This window comes from Topomyia yanbarensis, chromosome 2 (assembly GCF_030247195.1).
Source record: "Topomyia yanbarensis strain Yona2022 chromosome 2, ASM3024719v1, whole genome shotgun sequence".
Taxonomy (NCBI): domain Eukaryota; kingdom Metazoa; phylum Arthropoda; class Insecta; order Diptera; family Culicidae; genus Topomyia; species Topomyia yanbarensis.
The window spans coordinates 357,243,092-357,268,177 of record NC_080671.1 but is presented as its reverse complement, the minus strand read 5'-3'; the positions used below and the strand labels follow the sequence as shown (position 1 = coordinate 357,268,177).

Genomic DNA, 25,086 nt, shown 5'->3' with positions numbered 1-25,086 from the left:
AAATGGCCCAAGAAGAGAACTAAAGGGCTTAAAGGAGTTGCGGTGCTAAATGGCACCGGTCACGGAGCCAAAGGGCTCAAGAAGTTGTAGTACTGAAGAATCGGTATCGGGAGAACTTCTTTCGTCTGGGACCTCTCCGTCAGCGTACAGTCAGATTCACCGCCGGGAACGAGACAGCGTAGATCGCGACGATTCACCACCAGCCGCGCCGGGGCTCCAGCAAACCGGATGCCCTACTCTACCGGAATCGCCGAACTGACCGCAGCACCTGGCTGGTTGGCTCGCTTTCGAACTTCCCTCGCCGGGGAACTATTCGTCGGAGTAGGCTAGATCTATCGTCGGGGACTAGACCGAGTAGTTAGCGAACCAGTCGGAAGCTCAACGAAGAAGTTGTACTGAATTGTACAAGAGAACTGAAGGGCCCAGTAAATTAGACAGTCTGAAGCTTGCCGCCCAGATTGTCCTCGTAGGGGAAGAGCATTAATTCTATACCAACAGCTAGCTTTCCTACCTTGACTACCCAAACCCGTTCCCTGAGTTGTTGGTTTTGAACATTTTTTCATATATATACAAAAAAAATTCATATCCCACCCGAAAAATTTTCTTACTACGCCACTGTTCAAGGCTTATTCCTCTAATGACATCACGTCTTCTTTTTACACTCACCAGCAAATCACAATTATCACCATTCGAAGCGATTCGTGCATATTGTGCGTAAAATGATGTACTAAATCGGTGTTCGTTCTTTTGTAGAAAAATATTAGCCAATCGAAACCAGATGTGGACGCCACAAATTATGTCGGCATATAGCGAATAATGGAAACTAATCAGAACGCTTATGAAACAATCTCAAATAATCATATTTCCCAATCGTTGTAAATACTTTGAAATTTAAAACAAGATCGTTGTAATTATTGTCGACCCATTATAGTTAAAATATTTCTTTCAGTACGACGGTAACTATTCATAACCATTAAATTATAATACAACATTGCTGGTCGATATTTTGAAATGGGCACTTATCTTGAAAAGTTTGATAAGGGTAAAATTGTGAGGTGAAGTTAATTTCCAGTTTGTTAGTTCGAAGATAAAGCAGTCATTACATTTACCGTACGTGAGTTCGTTATCCTTTCATTTTCGCTCGTCACAATATCTCTTATGCTTATGCTTGCTTATGCTTATGCTTTCATTTTCGCTCGTCACAATATATTCTATATAAACTGCATATCGCTTCTGAGTGCCCTGTTTACAACAAATAATAGCAACTTTAATGACGCGATTTGTATTTACTTATACTGCGTGATTCTACTCATGAGTGTGTCATTTGACTCCGGTTATTACAGAAAAGGGTTTCTGGAGGCGATGACGTTTCAATTGTTGAACAAATTCTCTTAAAAAAATCTCTAACCCTATGTATGGGGTTGGGAATCGAAACCAGGTGAGCTGCGTACAAGGCAATCGATTTGTTGTATTTGCATTTGACTCAAATTTAAACTTCCAAAGAAAAAGACGAATGGACCTACAACTTAGAAATTATGTATTATTTACGAAAAAATTCTCAGTAAAGAGTGAACACGAAATTATTGCAACACAGTAAACCCATCAAATCTCAAGATATACAAAAAGTACGACGTAAGAGTCAGCTGTCAAAATACACTTTGAGAGACAATTTCGTGTGATCTGTTACACGCAAAGAAAAGCTATTGACAATAAACAATTTTTTTTTGCCTTTCTCCTATAGAAAGTCTATGTAATCACTCTGAAATCCGATTTTTTCATCGGATACCATTCGACTTAGTTCGTCGAGTTCGGCAAATGTATGTGTGTATGTGCGTGTGCGTATGTATGTATGTATGTGATCAACAAATGCACGTCAGTTAGAAGGAGACGGCCGAACCGATTTTAATAAACTTAGTCTTAAATGAAAAGTACAACGTTCCCTGCTATTGAATTTCATTCAATTTAGACTTCCGATTCCGGAATTACGGGTTGAAGGGTGTGACCACGCATGAAAGTCCCATATACATCGGAATTAGCATGTTATCTAAAAGACGCAAAACTTCATATAATATATTCTTAATTGTTGGGATTTATAGTTTCAGTTGACCACTTTGGACACCTTCGGCGGAACCGGGAGCTTCGGGAAAGAGGCAAAGTTCCCGAATTGAATCCACATCTTCTTCTTAGAAATGTTTGACTCGATTTTCTCAAGTTTAGTCTCAAAGTAAAGCTACAGCTCCCTTTTTGCTGCTATTAAATTCTATTGGGATCGGAGTATTTGTTCCTATGTTACATTCCCATACAAATAAATTGCTTGAAATTGTTGATCCTGATCACTAATTGCAAATCAAAATCTCTGTTACCACTTTGGGAACCATTGAGGGTTCCGAAAGATCAGAAGAAATGGCCGAAGTTCCGAAATTAGATTCACACCTGTTTCTAATTTATTGCTGACTCGATTCTCATAATTTTAGTCTTAAATGAACGGTATGATATTCACATTGATTGCTACCGAATTTCATTTGAACGAAGTATTTGTTTGTTTTTATTTCTGAGTTGGCGTTAAAAATTTACCATTACACTGAGGTAGGCTAGACATAAACCTACTGGAAACATCAATCCCTCAATTCGCTTTTATAAGGGTTTCATTAGCTATAGAGCTACAACTGTTATTTCATTGAAACTGTAAGCAAACCTAAGCCTTAGGTACTATACTCCATCGCAGAACTTGACATTTTGTTTCGACATACTTAGCAGCCGATTCATAGTGTACATAAAAGCTGCAGAGCTAGTGCTACGATCCTACTGACTACTAAGAATCCTTCCTGACTGGTACTCGATGGTACGACGAGCGGCTAATGAGATCAGTGCTTTACTATTTGAAGCACCATACAGGGTTGTAATATTTGAAGCTTATTGTTTGTAATAATCGTCATGGCAGCTTATGCTTTTGGCGGTTTCGAAAGTATATACTGTAAAACTATAGAACAGCTTAATACCATCAACAACTTTCTACTAGATTCTGGATCACGATATTAAAGGCATGCCATCAGCATACATTTCCATATCTAATTGGATTAATGAAAGTGAAATCGTATTTAATCAGGAACTACGAAAAAAACACATTTGATAATTACGACTAAATGTAACCGTTTCTGCTAGTCTGTATTTATGATCCAATCATCATTGCGGTCAAGCCTCATCATTTGGTTATAACATTAATGTATGTAATCATTCATCTTCTCAGTTTTCTCGAGATTTTTGTTTCATTTTTCGTAAGATTTCCAGCATTTTTTCTATATGTTAAGGGAGCTTACATTTTCACTTGATTTGAAAAAGGTTAAAATTTTAAACTAGCCATGCCCTCTCGTGTACCAATTGGAAATGTTTCTAGCAATATTCCAGCACTTTAAACATGCTTCTTACCGAAAACTCGGTATCTCTAGCTGAAACAATCAAAAATGTTAATAAGTATACAGTCCCTGAAGTATGTTGTTACATACTTCGTATTTACCTCTACTGGCTCATAACTGATAAGCCAGACAAAGCCCCCAGACAATTTTCTACATATAATTAGGAGGTTTGTATCAGCCCTTCAGCTAAGATTTGCATTGAGTTGCTATTGTAACGTATTAACAACAATCATCTAGAAACATACTTTTGAAACTTGTCGATGTTCTCAGGTCTTTACAAAATAAAAACAATCTTGCAAGTGTTTTCTTCAACCGGTTCTCACATGATTTTCTTCTATGATTTTCAATGCATGACATCAGCAGTATGTTGCTATATCTAATTGGATTTTGTAAGACGAACGTTTGAATAAAATTTTTCGAAGCAACGAAAAATTTCATGTAAGCTGAGTACCGCTAAATGGTACCCGTATTTACGGTCTAATTAATATTTCGGTCCACCCTTTCCATCTGTTTAGAATATTCTGCACGGTGCGTATCTATTCCCGTTTAATCTAAAAATGTTTGAAGTGTGCATTTGTGACCATCAATCTAAAAGAAACCCCCAAATCGCTGACTTATTGCAACCATAGTCTTATGCAAACTTTATCTAATCGCTACATTGCCCGTAACACAATTATCAAGCGATCGATAAAGAATTGCCAGCAGTTATTACGGTACTCGGAACCATTTGAGCGCTTCTTAGTCACCACCGCAGCCGTGAGCAGCAAAAAAAACAACAATCCACACATTAACAGTGTTCCGTTGCTAGTGCACTCTAATTACCTCCATTCTTCAAAAACACCGCTGTTTTCATGATTATCAACACATTTTACACTTTGCAGTTACACGAAAAACAAGACGTGTTCACCTCTTCTCGTGGTTGGTACCGAAAGAATCACATCAGATCCAGAAAGACGATTTGCACAAAACATAAACACACCCCCACAGTCTCCCGATTCGGTTTTGACTTGACTGACACGGCGACAGTTTTGTAAATAATCTGCAACTGAGGAAGCTCGGTGCAAGTATGAATGGATGTGTGTTTGTGTGTTTAATATACCACCTTGTTCTGACAGAAAAAGAAACACTGCTTGCACTGCTTCCACTATTCGTAAATAGAAACAAAATCTAGCGGACCGGGTGATACACATACAAGCATGTGACAAAATTGACAGTCGGATGGAGATACCACAGTTGATTAAACGATCAACAGTGAATGGATGCGTGGAGCGAGCGGAGCGAAAGAGATAGAAACTTTATTGCTTGCAACTTGACGAACCTGCTGGTTTGAATGGACGGTTGCTTCGTTAGCTATATCTAATTGCAATAATTAAATATTATGATTGTAATGATTATCGGAAAATTGTTTCAATAAATTATAGCACATGATTTATAATATCAATCGCATAAAATAATCAAAATCGAACAAAACGTTGTATTAAATGTAAAATTAGAACAATTCGTCAAAATCCAACGCTCAAGTACTTTGCTACATCTCTTCAACAGAAGAAAACTAAGAAAAAATGATGTGCTGAATGGCACAATTCCTACATCAATCAGATTCTTTATTGCGCACTTCCCACCAACCTGGACTCCGCACTTTCAAAGTGCGAGTGATCAAACTGCTACTGAAAACTGCGAGCTGTCAAAACACATGTATTTCAAGTGATAGAGATGGTACTTTCATAGACAGACCAGTCGAACTAACCAGTCTATGAGAAGTATTTAATAGAAGAGTAGTAAGTGCGCAGTGCGGTTAGAATCCAGTTTTTAGTGCCACAAACAACACAATGAGCAACTGATTTGGCTCGAAAATGGGGTGGTCAACTGTGTGTGTACAGGATAAGATGTATGCCACAAGTTGTTCACAACAAATCTACTCCAGCTTGAAGTGATCGGATATGCAACCCCCTTCAAATATTTAACAGCGACTGGGTGCATTTTCGCGAGTTCCAGGAAAATTTCAGAATGATAGATAATGACAGTGGACGAAAGTGAAAACTTATCTCTTTTATAAAATGATAGAAGCCATCCTGCGCCCAGAAATTAGTTAAATTGAATTTTGACAATTAGTATATTGATCTTTAAGAAAAACGCGATGATTGATACTAATCAGAAGAGCAAAGTACACAGTATTTTCAATTACTCCTTTAGCTCAAATTTCGACTAATTAACATTGAACAATTTAACATTTTTGAAGTAGGAATCTCTATGAAACGTCTTTCCGTGCCGAAATTTCTTAGATGTAACCGGAGTTGGCGATTTCGCAAATTATCTTTCAAATCTGAGAAAATAGCTTCACTTTTTGTGCAGCATTTTTTTAAAATATTAAAATTTATTGAAAAATATAGATTGATTTCAATTCCATTGGTTGAAGAAGTATACTTGCGAGTCTTCGTAATAAACATCAATAAATAAGGGAACCCGGGGCTATTCGGCAAAGCGTCTTTTAGGTAGGTAAATGTGAAAGAATTAATCGGTTACAAGTCCTAATTATTAGTTTAAAACCATAGCTACATTTTGAAGCTTTATTTTTTTAGTTTTATTTATTACTTTAATCGTGGTTTTGCCATTATAATGATTTTAGTTTAGAGAATGGCAAAAAATGAAACATGTTATATCTCGTTTCTAAAATACTGAAGAATGATATTCATCTGCCACAAGTAATGTTTTGTAATGTCGCTTCCACGAATATCTACGAAAGCCAGGAAGTCTTACGCTTTTCTGAGACATTGAGAGGGTCTCGTATTAAGCAAGACATAACTGTTCACTCTTAAGCTGCTGTATCTCAAGGAGGGAAACATGGGGAGACTTGACCAGGTTTTTAGTTAAACTTACGTAAATTTCTATAACAAGCTTTCAATCCTTCAAAAGTCATTAAAACGTAGTGTGCAAAAGTATTGAGCGTATTCATGATTTATTGCAGAATTTTTAATTTAATTTTGCAAAAGTTATAAAAGTTTTTCTGTAGTTGTAGAGGCCTGGAGGACGAATAGAATTTAAAAAAATCAGAATAAAAAATAAAGGCATAAAACATGCTAGACTAATTTTTTCCATATTATCGAGGTCCTTGGGTAACAGTTAAAATACAAAAGTGTTGCATTTCAAAAATTTTGATTTTTTAATGCATTTCCATTTTGGGATTAACTGTAGGGGAGACCGGGGCTAGTTGACAGTGTTTTCAGATTTATTTTTTTTTATTAAGATAGATATTTCAAAATAGAATACGTAGCATAAAAGGTAAGACTGTTGGCAACATTCACAAAAACGCGACGTGAGACAGGACATAAGACTTGTTGCCCTTACTAACCAGATGTGGGAAAAAACCCGGTTGAGTACCGGTACGGTAAACGAAATCTCCACACGTGTTTGTGTTTCCTTTACATTGTGTGCGGTATTTCTGCTGGTTGTGTTGCAACGAGACACGTAAACCAAACCGAGTTTCGTTAACACAGCACCGCGGTTTGGTTTTGATTTTCGTTTACCGGTGCACGAGTATGGGAAAGAAACACGAAAATAACGAAACCAAACTTCGGTTATGTTGCGGTTGTGTATTCGGGTTGATGTTTGTCGGCTATGCCAGTGCTGCTAGTATTTTTATTAAGAATTCTAAACAAATTTGTTTTGAGTATAATGTCAGGATTTTTTTCGGTAATTGAAAAAATGTCTTCAGACATCTCTGTTCATATAAATTATGTTCGTGGTCATAAATGGCGTCCCTTATCACAATATGGTGACATTTTCATAATGATTTATCAACAGGAAGTTTGCAATACGGGTATGTTTGGTATAGGAAATTGCCCAAAAATCGAAGGTAAAAGGAAATAATAATATAAGAAATATGTCAAAAGATCACAAATTGCTGCCTGCCGTCATTCAAAATCTAATTTGCTGAGATATATTCAATACTACTGACATTCAATAACGTTTTAATGGAAAAATCATGAAACAAGGGTATTTTGGATATCGAAAAGTTGCCTAGAGAATATTATTCGTCGCCATTTTGCATCCCAATATGGTGCTATTTGCACGACAATTTAGCATTTGAAAGCATGCATATTTAAGTAGGTATATGGTTCCAAGGAAACGGAACTTAAATTCGTCGTAAATTAGAAATTTAAAATAGCGGAATTATATTAAAAACTCTTTTAATCCACCTAACAGTGTGATGAGACATTTCTTATAACTCTTATCACTCTCTTCGGATATTATATCGTTTGAAAACATTTAGAACTTGATGCTTCGTGATGTTTTTGATAACACATACTACATGGGATAGTGGCAGAACTCAGAGAATTGCTCAAATCAGCATAGGACAACATCAGTGCTAGAAATCTCAAACCAAATCAATGGGACAGCGAAAAAATGGCCCATAAAATACAAACGAATTATTGCTAATGCTCTGTTAATAAAATATCTACATTCCTCAATCAATGCATTGTGGTGGGAAAACTGAATTTTCGTAAAGGGGTTATGTATATTGTACTGAGCAAAAAAATCGAATTTTTTTTTGAATCGATTTGAAGTTTATACTTTACTGAAATTTCCAACGCGACTGAGAACTAAGAATTCAATGCTTTTTATTGAAAAGGACGATACTAGCAGTGACACCATTCAAAGAAAATCAACAGTGAATATTTCCAGACTTGGTTTTATTTCCTATTTAAGAACTATTGTGTTTTTTACATCCTAGATTGCATGATTCAGTGATCGAAACCCAAAACTTCATGAAGTATTTGAAATTATTAAATTAAAATTTGTGTTTGCTATTGAAATTGACAAAATGATAGTATATATAGTATATAGCCCTTTGGCGATTGTTTACTTTTTCGGTCCCACCTATCAGCATTGAAGTATCGCCCTTACGTTTTTTTACAATACCAACTTTACAATTGGTGGGGGTTTGGTGAAAATTGATCTTACTGTCCAAACGGCATAATTCTGAAACCGTAATTTTTGAAGTTTTAAAATTATGCAGAAGTAATTTTACAGAAAATAGTAACAGAGTTCATGTCTTTAGCGAATTTGTTGAGACTTTATTGTAGTCATGATATTAACCTGAGAAAATTCACCATAAATACTTCTTGGACGATATACCGTCAAAATTATTTTATCAAATGATGCGCTGTTTAACGTTTGTAAAACTCATCGAAGATACTAAACCTCCGAAATTGGCGGTTTCAAAATGATGTTATCTTGACTTTAAATTACTGTTTTTGAACATTTGACCTATACATATAATTGGTCATACAACAAAAATCAAATTCTCATCAAAATCGATCAGGACCTGCTAGAGTCGAATGGAAATCGTCATTATTCATAAATTTCTCTCTACATTCGGAAAGTGTTATCCTCGTTATTAATCATATTACATTTTCGTCTCAACTCGACGCATTCCCAAAATTAAAACCTGTTTTAATCCACCTAGTGGTGCAATTGTGCTTTTCTCATTTGTCTAGACTACGATTCCATGGTTGGTTATGTTCAATACAATGGTGGAAATGAATATTACATGTTCAGTACGATTTGCACGTACATACAACGGATCGACAGCCACGATCTTGAGATACTATGTGATACTGAAACATCGCTTGAAACCAGCGGCGGATCATGGAGAAAGATCCGAGAGATCCGGGTCCTGCCGAAAATTTTCAACTTGTTAAGAAATTTAGTTTTATTTTTAAAGTAGCAACCCCTCACTGCATACTCGCTCCGGGCCGGTATGATTGACGATTTTTAGAGTGATTGCATAACCTTTCTACATGAGAAAGGCAAAAATGTACCAAAGTCCAAAAAAATCAATTTTTGTCAAACATTATTTTTTTCGAGTTTACATCAAATCTCAATGTTTCATGCATTATAAAGTCATTTGGCATCAAAAATACAAATTTGATTTTGAAAAATTTTCATTTCAGTTTATATGGGAATTTGCTGTGTGATTGCATTCTTCAACTCGTAACTTCGGAACCGGAAGTCCAATCAATCAAAAATTCAATAGCAGTCGATGGGAAGGTTGTACCTTTCATTTGAGACTAACTTTGTGCAAATCGGTCCAGCCATCTCTGAGAAACAGAGGTCACATTTTTTTCCACATACATACATACACACATACATACTCACACAGACATTTTCCGATCTCGACGAACTGAGTCGATTGGCATATGACACTCGGCCCTCCCGGTAGGGAGTAGATTGACGAATTTTAGAGTGAATGAGAAAGGAAAAACATTTTTAGCAAATGTTGAAAGTTATGCATTTTTTTGGTGAGCAGTTCTATGTTTCATAGACATTAAATCAATTTTAACTTCGCTTCCTATTAAATAAAGACCCTTATTACAGTACATCTCTACAAAAGCGAGCTCAATTTGAAAATAAATCTGAGGATTATGATTAATTACAGAACTCTGGAATTTTCTATTGGAATGTTTTCAGGCAGGAATTTGATATTGATGCTATTAGACAACTGTCAAATCAAGACCAATAGATCAATTACATATCAGGACCCCATTCCGACAATTTATCAAAAGTCCTCATGATGTTTACAACAACAGGTTATCAATCTACGGATCAGATAACTGTTATTGTAATATTGAATTAAATCAGTCAGCATCCATAAATTTTCAACTTCAATCCAATATTTTTTTTGGTTGTGGTGGGGGGGGGAGGGGGGTTGTATTGTCTTAAACCCCGAAACCTTCTCTTGGCTACGCTGTTGCTTGGAGTTATTTTTTTATCGAAATAATGTTTGGCTTATTTCAATGGATTATAAAATAAATAGGCGACAAAGAGTAATCAATAAACAACAAGTCATAACTTTTAAAGTATTCAAAATAGATATTTGAAGACTTCAGTAAAGTTATTCGCAAAAGTAAGAGCTACAAATTTGCTGAAGGCATCATTTCGATATAATCATTTCCAAGAAAATTTGTGAAAATATCTCACTCATAGGGGAATTAATCAGCAAAAGCACAATACCAAAAGAAAGGGCATATTGCCTCCATTAAATTCTCCGAAGATACTATTGACCTAAAATAAGCCGTTTTGGCGTTAAAAATAGATTACATGTTTTTGGTCATATTTCTGGCAATAGGAAATGATAAAAATCTTTCGTCCGCATTTAATGTTAAATATCTTTTTTGGTAATAGTCCGATTTCAACAAGCTATAGCTTGTTCGAAAGGTATTCGTAAAAGCTGTCTAAAAACTTATAAATTGTTAATCTATATTGTCAATTTCGGCAGATAATTTAAAAAAAACTGCAAAAAACGCCATTTTTACGCATTCAAACATTCATATCTTGGAAACTAAACATCAGAATCAAAAACAAATTAATAGCGTTCATACTGTTTTTTAGTACTTTCATTTAAAATTGGTTTGGATAAGATCGGTTCAGCCATTGCTGAGAAACACGAATGAGAATTTGTCCGTTACATACACACACACACAGACACACACACACAGACATTGTCCCAAATCGTCGAGCTGAGTCGATTGGTATATAAGACTCGGCCCTCCGGGCCTCGGAAAAAAATCTTGAAAGTTTGAGCGAATTCTATACATTTCTTTTATAAGAAATGTAAAAAGATGGTCTATTCATGATTTATCAACTAGCAAATTTTTTATATTCGTATACTTGTGCACATTTTTTTTAATGGCATTGTTCTGCAGTAGATTTACATACACACCGGAAATATGTATCGGTATCGCCGGAAATATTTATTCCTTAAAGAAACTTAGTTTTCAACCGCAGCCTATTAAATTTTCTTGCTATACGTTAGTTGGTTTAGTTGGTTGCTGTTCTCAATGAAATAAGTTTTTTTTGTAATTGAATAATTGAGTGGTAGTTTTCTCTAAACTCAAATGTTCGCGACCAAACCCTCTAGAGGACCTCCATAATGTATTAAACCGATGTACAGTAACAGCAACAATAACAGAAAGCTTGAGAGTTTTTTCAAAAAGACATATCTACAATGAGTGACTCTCTTTGTTTACTTTCTCTTTCGATTTTTACGGCGTCACTATACTACCCATGATCGCATAGTTGTCCCGTTTTCTATGGGATTTCCTATCTTTATGGGACTGATATGCGATCATGGGCAGTATAGCACTTTTCACTTATTTTACAGTATAGATCGAAAGAAGGTGGTTTTGACTAGCATATTATGCAAAGAGTTGAGGGATAAATGTTAAAGCGACCGAATTATTAACAGAACAGAAAGTAAACAAAGAGAGTCACTCATTGTCAGAGGGGGAACAACTTGACAGCTCCTATACAAATCGTTGAAACCACTTTATTTGGGTCTGTGGGTCTAAAATGGCGGATCAATTTGAATTCAAGAACAATTTCTAAAAAAGCGTAAACTTGCTCACAGTGAAAATTTTCTTGTTTATTTTTTTTTTACTTTCGATAATTCATTTTTGAAGACTTTTTGGGAGTTTGGTGTTGTTTTGTTATAAAAATGCATCTTTATTCCGATGCATTATTTTTAAATGATTCATGATTTTTTGGAATCATCAGCATACAAACAAGCGGCGCTTATACTAGTTGGTGAGCACCTTTATTTTGTCTTAAGATATTAGGTAGTAATATTTGTATTGCAATGTAAAAAACACACACAATGATACTGGACTGTTTTGCTCCCTCTCCGATAAAAAATGAACTGTCATCACTTCTGAATTTCGTGGAAACCTTTGCACCGTACATGTCGCAGCACCTATCAGTTAGATGCTATACTGTCAGAAATAAACAGTCGAAGTCAATCCTACCTTTGTTAAATGCGAAGTGAAAAATGATAATTCCAAAGCTAAATGAATTTAAAGATTAACGACAAACTTTCGAGAGTTGTCATATGCGATAGATATTTCAAGGGCAATGGGAGAGGAAAAAGTTCACACTAGAAGCGCACTCAAATCAAATCATGCATTTTATATTTTACATTCGGCACAATTTGTAATCCTTAACTTGTTTGTATTTATCTTAAATTATTACGCTGTTTTGAAATGATCATCTTGATTATCTCTTCCGAATGTAAATAAAGAAAACAAGTTCGTAAAAGACGTCACGAAATTATTTTCTCGCATAGAAATTTACAGTATCGCAATTAGTGGACGGCGTTCTATGGTGGCGACATCATTCGAAACACGGTGGTTCAAGCAACTTAGGCTAAACGTCAAGTTGCGGGAGGGTTGCTCATTGTAGATATGTCGTTTTGAATAAAATGTCTAGAAATATGTATTACCAGCACTCAGTCTGAGTTGTTTACCATATATTAATAACACACACATACACGCAATTGCTTCTGAGTAATCAATATCAATACGATGCGCCGTAGTAGTAATAATGAGGATATATTTATACAAAATGCGAGTGTGTGCTCGAGATTATTCGAGAATCGCCTCACCATCACAACCGGACGGGAAATAGATCTCGTTGATACGACTATTGGCGATATAAATATAACAGGCCTCTTTGAATGAATTGAGTGTTAATGTAAAGTTTCAAGTGATTCAAGTCAAGTTTAATTGATTTCATTACTGTTATTGATTGTTTTTGTTATTTCATTGACTTCGCTGATTTTATAGTTTTCTTTAATTTCAATTTAAACATTTTGACATTAACATCAATTTGTATGCTCGCCAAAACAAGGTAGCAGTTTTTAGTTTGGTGTACGCCATTTTTGGTTTTCAGCATTTGTAGAGCTGTTGACAACTGCTCGGAACCAGCCATTTCGATATTGCCCCATCGATTCTCAACAACTAATTGAACTCAATTGAGTTGTCTATTCGTCAGCATTGCAGACGAATTTACTGCCTCTTCTTTCAACCGAAGCACCGCGTACAGAAAAAAAACCGAACCGAATCCGCTGCTGAGAATACATTAACACAAGTTAAAATTCGTACACACATGTAAACGGTGCTGAGTGACTCGGTTTGGTTTTCGAAACTGAGACTCGGTTGAGGTTTTGATCTCTTTTACTGTGTGAACAAAATCAAAACCGAATACGATGTGAATCACTCGTTTACACGTGTTGAGATTTTGAGAACCGTACCGGTGAATGTACGTACCGGTTGGTTTTCTTACCCACCTCTGTTACTAACTATAAAAAGGAGTTAAAATTTATCTTTTTGTCGACCGATTTCGGGCTCGATGTTGCCCATCTACGGGACGATGTCCGATGTCGAGCCCGAAATCAGTCGAAAAAAGGTAAATTTTAACCCCTTTTTATACACCCAAAACGGCGCGCTCAGATTTTCTGTTTTTGGGCTCACAATCTCATTCCCAAAAGCAATCCTTTTTGAACATTGAGCTGTTCGCGCACAATTCGAGATGAGCGCAACGCTCACGAAAAAAACGATGACACACACTCAAACACAAGGAAACTTTGTTAGTATTTGATTTCGTATCTTTCTTCTACACCTTACATACCCCCCACCCAACCACCACAAGCAATCTCATCACCGTTGCTGCTGCATTGCATTTTGTTTTGTTTCATTCTTTTCTTCGCTGCTATAAATAGCTCGTGGCCTGAAACTTCTAGTAAAAAAAATCTGATATCAGATTCAAGATTTGAACCGACAAACTTCGAATCGGTAAAAACACCTCTTTACTACCCGTACCATGACGACACACTGGTGGAGTAATATAATGGCATATATAAGCTTCACACTAATGATGAGTGAGATAATATAGTTTGCCTCCCCGCCGCCGCGTCGGTATTTCAGCATCGTCATTGACGCATTTTGCTTTGTACCATTTCCCCGCTGTTATTAATATTTAGTTTGTATGTATGTGTTGGGAACTAAGCCTTCCTAGAAAAAAAGATTAACGGGTAGGATCAGGACTGGACTCGACAAACATCTACTCGCTAAAACGCCTACTTTACACCTTATGCCATAACGACACATAATGTGTAGTCGATCGAATGGGCTATATAAACTTCGCATCATTGCAGTAGCGATAACAAATGGGACAGTATGAAGACGATGGTATGTGTTATTCAAGTTATCCCTGCACTGCATGAGCCAACGGCGTGTAGCTATGGGGTACGATATTGTATTGCACAAGTATGAGATTGGTTGAACACTAATGCAACGTTTGGAAGCTTTTCGCTCACAGTTTGAGAGCGAAAAATACAGAATCAATTACGCTCCCAAAGATTCGTTTTGGGTGTAGGGTTTCAAAACTATTTTTCCTTCAAAACGGTGAGGTCAAGAAACACGAAAAGCCTATTTTCAAAAAGATAGGTTCTTTTATGGTAGTGCTAGAAGCTGGTCAATTTTTACCTTCAAATGCTCAATACAATTCTCCTAGAATAATTACAATAGTCCAATTACAAGGAAAATGAAGCCAACGACAGCCTAAATTGATAAGTTTTATCAATTTTCAAAAATATTGCACCATTACGAAGATATATGAAAAAATCATTTTCCGTCGTCAACGTAAACTGTCCCTGGCAGCTCTGCTCCATCGGAATCCAATCCGACTAATTGTAATAACTTCAGTTCTAGAGCTTATCCTTGTAACTGCTAATACTCAAATTAAAAGCATTAATCACATTATTGCGCCTTACTTGTTTTTGTGAGCAAATCTCGCCTCAATCAAAAGTTATAGCTGTTTAAAAACGTTGTTGTCTACAAACAACATGGGCATGAATGGGTTAATGGTTCGCCTTTTTGCATTGATGCTATTTCTAGCTTACTGTCCAACCTTCGTGGTATGACAGACCTATTCAGGTCAGCTGCAAATATTGTCACCTGCCGAGACGCGAACCGATCCAGAGATGCAGAACATACCGACTTAAATCTGTTTACAACAATCTTCGCAGGGTTCTTTATCCTTTTTGGCGATACTCGTTCCTAATTATCTACCAGCTGGTGCTGAGAGTTTGCCGGTGGTGGAATTTCTCCCGATACCAATGCCCGTTTTTGCGATCCATTTAGTTCCCAGCCAAACTGGCACAGAGATCATCTATGGCGAAATTTCTCTAGCAAATGATATCCAGATTTTTTCCGAGTTCGAGTTGATTCGTTATTTTCTCTTATTGGCTGCTGTTGTTAACTTGCTGGCCTTAACTTTGCTGTGTAACCAATCTACTCACAATTGTTGTTAATATTGAAACATGTGGAGGCTTGTTTCTAGAATGACCAAACTCAAATGACATTGTACATCAGGTTTTTTTTTACGCGGGGGATACGTTCCGCGTAGAAAAACCGCGTTAATTGGAACTTCCTCGTTTAGAATGACGCTTCCACAAATATGTACAACAGTCAGAAAGTCTTACGATTTTCTGAAAAATTGAAAGGGTCTAAATTACCCCCACGGTCTTACACACTTATTTTTGTCTGCCGAATCTCAGCTTTTTTCGCATCTTTTACCGAAATCGGAACAGCTGAGATCTTAGCAAACAATGTTTTTGCTGAGTTTTCGTTAAAAGTAACGCTTGATTGCTGGGACTTGGAAAATATTTCACCGAAAATCACTGTCACAAATGTCGCTTTACTAAAATATCCGTTTCTAAATTTGCTAGCTACACGTCTGTTGGGAACCGCGGTAATTCAAAAATTCGCGTAAAAAAACCCTCGGCCAGACTAAGAATATTTTTGGAAGTTTTTTTATAGGATTTCGCAAAATAGTCCTTTTGAATTCAAAAGACTTAGAAAATTTTCGGAAAGATGGTAGACTCCATACGGCCCGCGCCTCAAAAACATGGGAATTTTCGGAATGGACTTGACGAGTAGGTGCCAGAAATTGATTTTTGACGCCATTTTGAAATCCAAGATGGCGACATCCGGTTTAGCAAAATTCGCTATAACCCTTGCAATATGGGTATTTTCGGAATGGTCTTGACGAGTAGGTGTCAGAAATGTGTTTGTCGCCATTTTGAAATCCAAGATAGCGACTTCCGGGTTAGCAAAACTCGTTATAACCCAATTAATATTGGTATTTTTGGAAGTTGAAATTGTAGCACAAATAGTTTTGATTAAACAATTGAATTCACTTGAATTTTAGCAATGTGTTTAATTTGAATCAATTCAAACCCAACTCACAACGCATCCTTCTCTTTCTCCTCTCACTTCCAATCTCACCGCACTCTTCTGGATGAACACATAAAAACATTTTGCATTTCGCTGGTTTATGATTAGATCTTACATTCGAGGAAGCTTTGGATGATCGCCCAGATTTTTCATGCGGGAATTTCAGTAAACCGGAAGTGACCATCCAGAATTTCAAAATGACGTCAAACATCGACCTTTGTCTCCTACTCGTCAAGACCACTCCTAAAATTCTTACATTGATTGGGTTATATCAAATTTCATTAAACCTTCGCCATCTTGGATTTCAAAATGACGTCAAAAATCAATTTCTGGCACCTACTCGTCAAGACCATTCAAAAATTACCCATATTTATTGGGTTATAGCGAATTTTGCAAAACCGGAAGTCGCCATCTTGGATTTTAAAATGGTGTCTACCATAAATTTCTGGCACCTACTCGTCAAGACCATTCCGAAAATACCCATATTGTTGAGGCACGGGCCATATGGAGTATTCCAGAACCGTCCATTTTTCCGAAAATCTTTTAAGTCTTTTGCAGTCAAAATGACAGAACATTTTTTGCAAAAACCGTGTTAATCGCGAAATCCGGGCAAAAAACTGCCAAAGTTGTAAGTTCTTTGCATTTAAAAGAACTAAGAATCTTTTTTCAGGAAAACGTCTTTTGCATTCAAAAGGACTCCGCGAAAAAAAAACTTCCAAAAATATTCGATGTCTCTTGCTGAGGGTTTTTTACGGTCATTTTCGAATAAACCTCGTAAAAAACCGCACAAAAACTACAAGGGACAGACAGCCCTATGGGGTTGCACGAACTGTGGACGTAGGACTACACTACTTAGTGTGAAATATTTAATTTCTTAGTGCATTTGAATTAATATTAAATCAAGTATATTTCATTCGTTCAGTTTAAATATAACCAATCAACATCTAATGTAACATATTAAACCAAACCTTCTTGCTTATCAAGTCATTTTATTTGTAAGCAATCGAATCCGATTAAAATTATTCGAGATGACTTGAAAAAAAGACGGAAAACTACGGCCGAAAACCGAACTTATAGCTGGCATTGTTTTAAATCTTAACGAGACAAACTCAACCTTGAAAAATTGTAAAAAAAATTTCGATTGTGTGAGGTATATAAATCAGATCGGTAAAGAAAATTTGAATTTTAGGCAATATAGTCACGTTTCATGTGTGGCTTTCTAGTTATATTTTGCCATTATTGTAACTTTCCTAAAGTACATATTTAAATGTAACGAATGCAGTGGACTTATTCATATATCGAAGCACGAATAATATTGTATTAGTAGAATAAAAGTAGATAGGCTGAGTGGAAATAAATCTCGTGGAATCAATGAACGTAAATAATAAAGCTTCGTTGCGCTTTCCATCGATTCGCGTAAATTTATTGCTAAGAAAGTTTTATCTCTGCGCAACGAAAGCACAGATTGTTACAGATTGGACGAATGCAACCGCGTATACACATTTGCATCAAGCATTGAACCCAAGCGAACGGTGCACAGTTGTACAATGCTTGAATCAAGCAGCTGTGTGAGTGCATCGTGTCCGTACACGAATTGAAGATACGTACCAAGCAAAATTAGTCAATGCTAGTGACGAAGGGGGAGTGAAAGAGACAGCTAGTACTACGACGCTATGTTAACAGTGTTTGTAAATGGTCGGTGTTGAGTCAGATCGGAATAAGTCGCAAAACATAAAAAAATACATAATGATAGCTATGGCGTAGCCAGGGGGGATTTGGAGTTTAAACCCGTCCGCCCCAAACCAAAATTAATTGGAATGAAAAAATTAATTAATGCTGAGGACTTTTGGAAAATTGTGGGAAGGGGATCTTGTAACTTCTCTCTTCGCCGAAATCCTTTCCCGAGCAAACGAAAAGCCCACAATACACCTATGCTCATGGGGTTTGACATGGGTGTTTGAAATGGGTTCAATCACCATGGTCCGGTAGATCCCATATAAAGTATCATATGTTGGTGTATGTATGGGTTGTTGAGACCATTTTATGGTGTCTTGATGGTTGTGAATTTTGGCACGGACCATGATTAAGGTCTTTTCAAGGGGCTATGTGGTGTTTGAACCCATGAGTATTTGCTCGGGTTAGCTGTCAAATTATTTCAATGTAAAATAAAATAACTCTCTGAATATTATGAGCTCATTTTTGGAAATGCGCTCCAAAATATTGATTAGAGACAATTTTTCGAATGGGAAGCTAAGTTTAAATAGGTTAATTGTCTATAAAACATAAACTTGCTCACTGAAAACTTGCATACATTTCAACAGTTGCTGAAAATGTATTTTTTTAGATTGCGTAGAGTTTATAAAAAAATTCAATATGGTTAACCCTCAAAAAGGAAAGCTAAAATTATGACTTCAAGATGCATCGCTCCTAAGACCCAATGAAACCAAAAATCTCATTTTTGTCGTTTCATCAGTAAGAGAATCGAGAGCTCGAACATTTGTATTTAAAATTACTAGTTCATTGAAACTAGAGAACTGTAGTTAGCCTTGCCTTTTTAAGGGTTAATAACAAGAATAACGTTTCGGAAACTAGTTGGAAGTTGATTAAAAATGACGTTTACAGTTATCAGGTCAGGATCGGTTTTTATGAGCATTTGATTTTTGTTGTATTATCAACTATATGAATAGCCTCTAAGCAGGATTGGAATTAATAAATATTTCAATATATTTCAAATTAGTGGCTATTAATGGTGCATAATTGAGTGCTGAATTTAATGGCGTACTAAAACTTCGTGTACTAGGACTCGTTGATAAGGTGTGAGCTTGAATAATGAAGAAAAGTAAAATCAATGCTCGATAAATTTTTAACGGTCACGATCACATTCATTCAAAACTGCCATATTTCGATGTTAAGTAACATTGAAGAATTTCAAATCGTAAAACTCTTCCAATAAAATAATTTTGGCGACTTTTCCTCCTAGAAGTAATTATAGAGAATTTTCTCTTCAAGTAAATTTGGGTCGAGACTTGATCTCTCCAGCAAAGTTTTCGAAAATGCTATTTTAAACAACTTTGTCGAAGAGGTGAATAGTCAGAGTATTGAAATATAGTAGTAGAACACCTTTACAACAAGTTATTCTGATATTACTGTATTTGATAAAGATCTCTTCTGCGGTTAATAAACAATAAATTCACATTGCATTTAAGGTATGAGTCTCTGAAGCTAGCAAAAAAGATATATTTAAGATTCCCAAGTATTAAAAGGACTAAGGGTTTGCGCAGAAACACATAGATTGTTTCCGTTTCTTGAAGCTAGCATAAATTCGACGCTAGCTTAGTTCTGTCACTAAGTTAGTGTCGGTTTCTGATGAGACTAAGTCGAAACGCAAATTCTATAACTAATTTAGTTATAGGTTTTGTGTTCTCAACTTGTAATGATTGTTTTAATCAATTTTCTCCTTAGTTGCGTTGCGTTGCGTTGCGTTGCGAAGCACGGTGCTATTCGTAGATTGCATACTAACGATTATCATGTTGCCTATAGGTAGCTCAACTCATCTTGCTTGTGAGATAAATGATCGGGAATGAACTTTATCTCTTATGAGTTCAGTAAACCAATAGCATGAGAATCGTTATTGCCGGCCACGACCATCTTCACCGATACTTAGGATAGGGTAGGAAAAGTTGATGTAATACCTACTTAAGGAAGGCCCCCGACTCAGCGACGCTTCCATAGATATTACGGAGTTGGATTGAAGGACAGGTACAGGTCTAGGATTCTCCACAAGCAGGCAATGCGACCACAAAATGAATATGTTTTATGCGGTGGGATGGTTAATCTCCGAGTACACGTATACTCAGAGCAAAAAGATATTTAGTTATGATTTTTCTTGTATTTAAACTCTGGATAGCCGGCCATCAAGAGTGATTTAGTTTTTCCCTAAACTACAGCAATTTGAACTCCAAACAGCCGGCCGTAGGAGTATTGCTAAAAGCGCGAGCTATTCTGCTATAAATATTCGTTTGAGAATTGTGTAGTAGGAACACAAGTCAAGAGTATTTTTAATGTGCACTTTCAAATAAAACCACAACTTAGTCTATCCTCATATCGAGTCATAGCCACCTCGGGCTGAACCTACCTCCAACCTCTAAGGCAAAGTTTCGTCGGACCACCGATCGCGATCTACTTTCAAATATCCAGTGTATGCACATATATACACACATGTGTGCATGCCTGTAAACATACATATGAAAAGACGCATGTATACATGCATACATGCACACACACATACTTGCACATATACATATATACCCATACGCGTTTAACAGCGCCAGATGAGAAGCCATCGCTGCAGCGCTGTACAGAATATGGGTCCTCGATCTATGACCGATCCTGAAGAGCTATTAATTGTATAACGGAACGTGAGCTTTCACCTTGTTTCTATGCACGACATTCAAAGAACTGTAGAATACAACGAAAAGCGACTATTTTTTCTGACTCATGAGTTTTTTTTATGGTAGGAACCATGTAGTTAAAGTCTTCGTAATATAGCTAATATAACAATAATCGCACGCGTCGTTATGCTAACCGGAGTGCATCCTGCGAGGTATAAAATAAGTATAACCGATGTGTCTGAACCGAGCGACCCTGTATGTCGGACACACAACCGACGACACACGCGTGTTTTATTTCTCAGCCTACCACTAGAAATAGAAACAAAACTAGAGACAAGAAGAACGACAAGAAACCAATTTGCCAATTAAATGTGAGCATAAAGAGACCGGCCGTGTCGTGCCACTCCGCTACTGACCAGTGTTTGGTACTTTTAAAATGATGCTTTAAAAACTTGCATGTATAAAAAAAAACTATAGAAGTCCTCCGAACTATTTTCCAACAAACAACTCCGAACCATCTTCCAACTCCGAACTAACAAAGCATGATTTGTTGAGAAATGTTTAAGAGAAGCTTGCTACGTGGAGAACATAGTAATATTGGCTGAAATTTTTTAGAAAATGATGATTATGCATAGTGTAGTTGTTACTCGCATTGCCCCTATGATGTAATCCAATATCAACAAAAACGTTAATAATAAGCATCGAAATTATGCCCATAATAATTACACTGCTGGTCAATAAAATAGGTGTGAGATAAAAATACATGAAATTTTGAGTTTTCTCTAAAAATATTTTTATATTCAAATATTTTATAGTTAGGCACAGTCATGATAATGAAAAAGAACACTTTCATTTGTAAATTAAATGTTATCCTTTATCGTAACTCTTTCTTCTCCATGAAATCCAAAAAAGTACCTGGTCAATGAAATAGGTGTATTGTATTCCATTGCAATAAAAATTTTCAAATCCAATGATTTTAAGACTTCAACATTTTTAACAACTAGTAACCTGTGTAAACTCCCTTATTCAACCAAATTTTATCCATTTGTCTTGGCATTGAGTCATTCAAACGCTGATAAGTTTCCTTTGGTATAGGGTAGCATTCCTTTTAAGCTGCTTCCTACAAACGATCCTTATTTGTGAAATTTCGATAGAATAACTTCTTTTTAAAGACATTCCGGAAATTTTCTACGGGATTGATGACAGGAGATTGGCATGGTCCGAAATTATAGTCACTTTACTATCCCGAAATCATTCCTTTACATACTTCGATGTGTGTTTTTGGTCAATATCTTGCAGAAACTGTCATGTAAAGGCACGTTATCTTTGGCATAGGACTGCATGACATCCTTTAGGATGTCCATCCTTTAGCCTTGCATTCGAATCTTGCCATTATAGCGGCGTTGCGAAGTATAGGACCTGCGCAATTCCACGAGAAGCAAGCTCCAAACCTCATTGTTCTCGCCTCCGTGCTTTACCATATTTTGCGTGTGTCGCAGATCAAACTATTTGCACTTTGGACATTTAACGTTTCGTTGTGCATCAGAGGAAAACAGGTTGACCTTTGATTCGTCCCTCCGAAGGATATGTCACCATTTTTTGATTCCTTCTGAACCAGGCCCATTAACGCTGTTGAAAAGCAAATTGCATTTTTCTTCAAAGGCTTTGGCTTCGAAATAGTGGAACCTTCTTAGCAATTCTTTCTGGAAGATTGGAATTTTACGGCCTACAGCTAACTGTTCTCGGACCTGCCACTTTTCCAATTTGTGCTGAATTGGTTTTGGATGACGCGAATGGATCAGATTTCGCTAAAATTGCAATACGATGGTCAGCTGCTGTAGATGTTTTCTTGGGTTTTTTGCGTGTTTCCTTTTTTCAAAGGTTTTAAGGCATTTGTAACGAAGTTTTCGGAACGCCGCAGTGTATTCGCGATTTATTTATACGTCTTATTTTCTTGAACAGAATTTCTTAGCAAAATTCGTTCCACTTGAGTACAGTGAGATGCTCGACCCATTCTATAACAAATCTTTGACTTATTCAACATTTGAATACATTTATTAACACGCAGAATTCAAACTTCACCAAATAAAACGTATAATGGAATTATGTAAAATAATAACACGTTAATATATTTCACACACCTATTATATTGACCACACGAAAAAGCCTGCGGTAGTCTTGTTTTGCATCTTGACAAAGATTGCAAATATAATCTGCGCCAACAACCCACTAGTAACTTGACAGATTCCAAGGCTTCTGTGTGCGGTAGGTGTGATTGAGACTGCTGCAACTTGGTATGCGTAATTGAGAGAAAAACAAAATAATCTACCACACACCTATTTTATTGGCCAGCAGTGTATCTCAATCAGAACAAATTGAACTCCAGTGTATATTCCATCGAGGTTGTGCGCGTGACGGTGCCTTGACGCATTAGATTTTGTTGAAACCTGTCCTACCCGCACTGAACTAATTAAATCATATCTCGACAAACTACGTAAAAGCCATCCGCCAAAACTCCCCCCGAAGGGGAACCCCGGAGAAACCATTGCCGATCCCGTTTCCAGACCGGAGTCGCTCTAGGTCTGTTCTAATATTTACAAAATCCATATAAAAATGACAGCTCCGAGCGAACCCAGAGCGACTCCGATCCAAAAACGAAACAAGCATATTGCTGCTTGAATACAGTTCCCATCAGTTTATGAAAGAGAAAATTTTTCTCTTTTGTTTACTTTTAATATCTGCGATTAGCGAGCAGCGGCTCGTCCGGAATCCCCATTCAAAGTGAATTCCGACAGTCGGCCCGCAATCATATGTTTGTCGAGATATATTTGGCATTATATAAAAATCCTATTGGAAATTTCTCACCCGAATACATGAACGATGCCATAGCACGACACACAATGCCATTCCCATGACAACACATATGCCTTGTAGTTGTAGTGGTATTTACACCAAACGGAATTTAGTAGTGCACACACATTCTGTTTTAATCAATTTTCTCCTTAGTGCAGAAAAAGTAGTTTTTACCTAAATTTTTCTCCACTAATGAGAAATATTGCATATTCATATATATCTCGATATGCTGCATTCATGTGGCTTTCATATTTTCAACAAATTTTAAAATGACATTATTAAGAACTGACATGACATTATTAAGAATTTTGCTGAAGGCACCAAGTCTCCTGCTATTTTTAGGAGTTCCTTCTCCATAATTACCTCTATGAGAATTAATCACTAAATTTTTTATATCAAAGTACGCGCTGTTTTATGTTGGAAAACTTCTCGAAGTTGTCAAACCTTCAATGCCAAGGATTATTAAATTAGGTAATCTTGACCGTTGAACTTCGAACATTTTTCAACTTGAAAAGATCGCCATCTTTGACTTCATTGACATATTATACAAGAAAATAATTTAAAGGTTTGAAAACTGTTTGAAAACTATTTGTTTGTAGACTAGAATGACATGTGTTAGACTACTTATGTTTATGAATTTTCAATAATTTATCAAATTCATTAAATTTTAGCAATTTTTTTTTTCTAAAAATTTACGATTTTTATCAAAACCCCCTCCAAACCAAATTTCTGGCTGCGCCACTGTAGCAATGGGTAAAGAATTTCGTCAGCTACAATGAAGATAAAGGATGAAGAAAACAAGCTGAATATTCCAGTTAATCCTAGATCATCAGGATAAGTGAAAATGCAATTGATCAAATTAATATGCAAATTTTTTGTGCCGTTCACGTATATGCTCTAGCTTTTACTATAAAAAATGATCCACAGCTGTTTCGCAAACGCATAGAGCCGTACCAATCACTCAAAAGCAATAAAAATGATTGTTGAAAAGCACTTTCTAATCGAGCCTATTGAAGAAAATCAGGTGCCAAACCACCTGTTGTGGCAATTTACATACGCAGTTATTTGTTTAAAATCAACGTCTTCGAAAATAACATACAGTCGTATTCTGCATTACGAGAAATCATTTTTTTTAATAAATCCGGTAGCGATGCATTTCTTTTTCTGTTATTTTATTCAGAATGCAAATAAAATCTGTTTGAAAAGATAATCCGCCATTATACATAATAATGGTGATGCACTAAAAGTTTTAAACTCATATATAATAAAACATGGTAAATTTTGTACGGCAATTTGTTCCGTTAGAGAAACTCAATTACTTGATCGCAACTAACTCTTAATTTAAGCTAAAAAACT

At 36.3% G+C, this 25,086-nt stretch overlaps 1 protein-coding gene across 14 annotated transcripts in view; it reads right to left on the bottom strand.

The window, feature by feature from the left end:
• Positions 1-25,086, bottom strand: part of LOC131684306 (TLD domain-containing protein 2) — a 688,368-nt gene that overhangs the window by 156,047 nt on the left and 507,235 nt on the right. Inside the window, exon 1 of one of the 14 annotated variants that reach the window (XM_058967054.1) lies at positions 4,236-4,436. The exons of the other annotated variants lie outside the window; for them this stretch is intronic. Coding sequence (XP_058823037.1) covers positions 4,236-4,266 — 31 coding nt within the window. The 5' untranslated portion in view covers positions 4,267-4,436. Of the gene's footprint in view, positions 1-4,235; positions 4,437-25,086 lie in introns of those variants that run through there. 14 annotated transcript variants of the gene reach the window in all.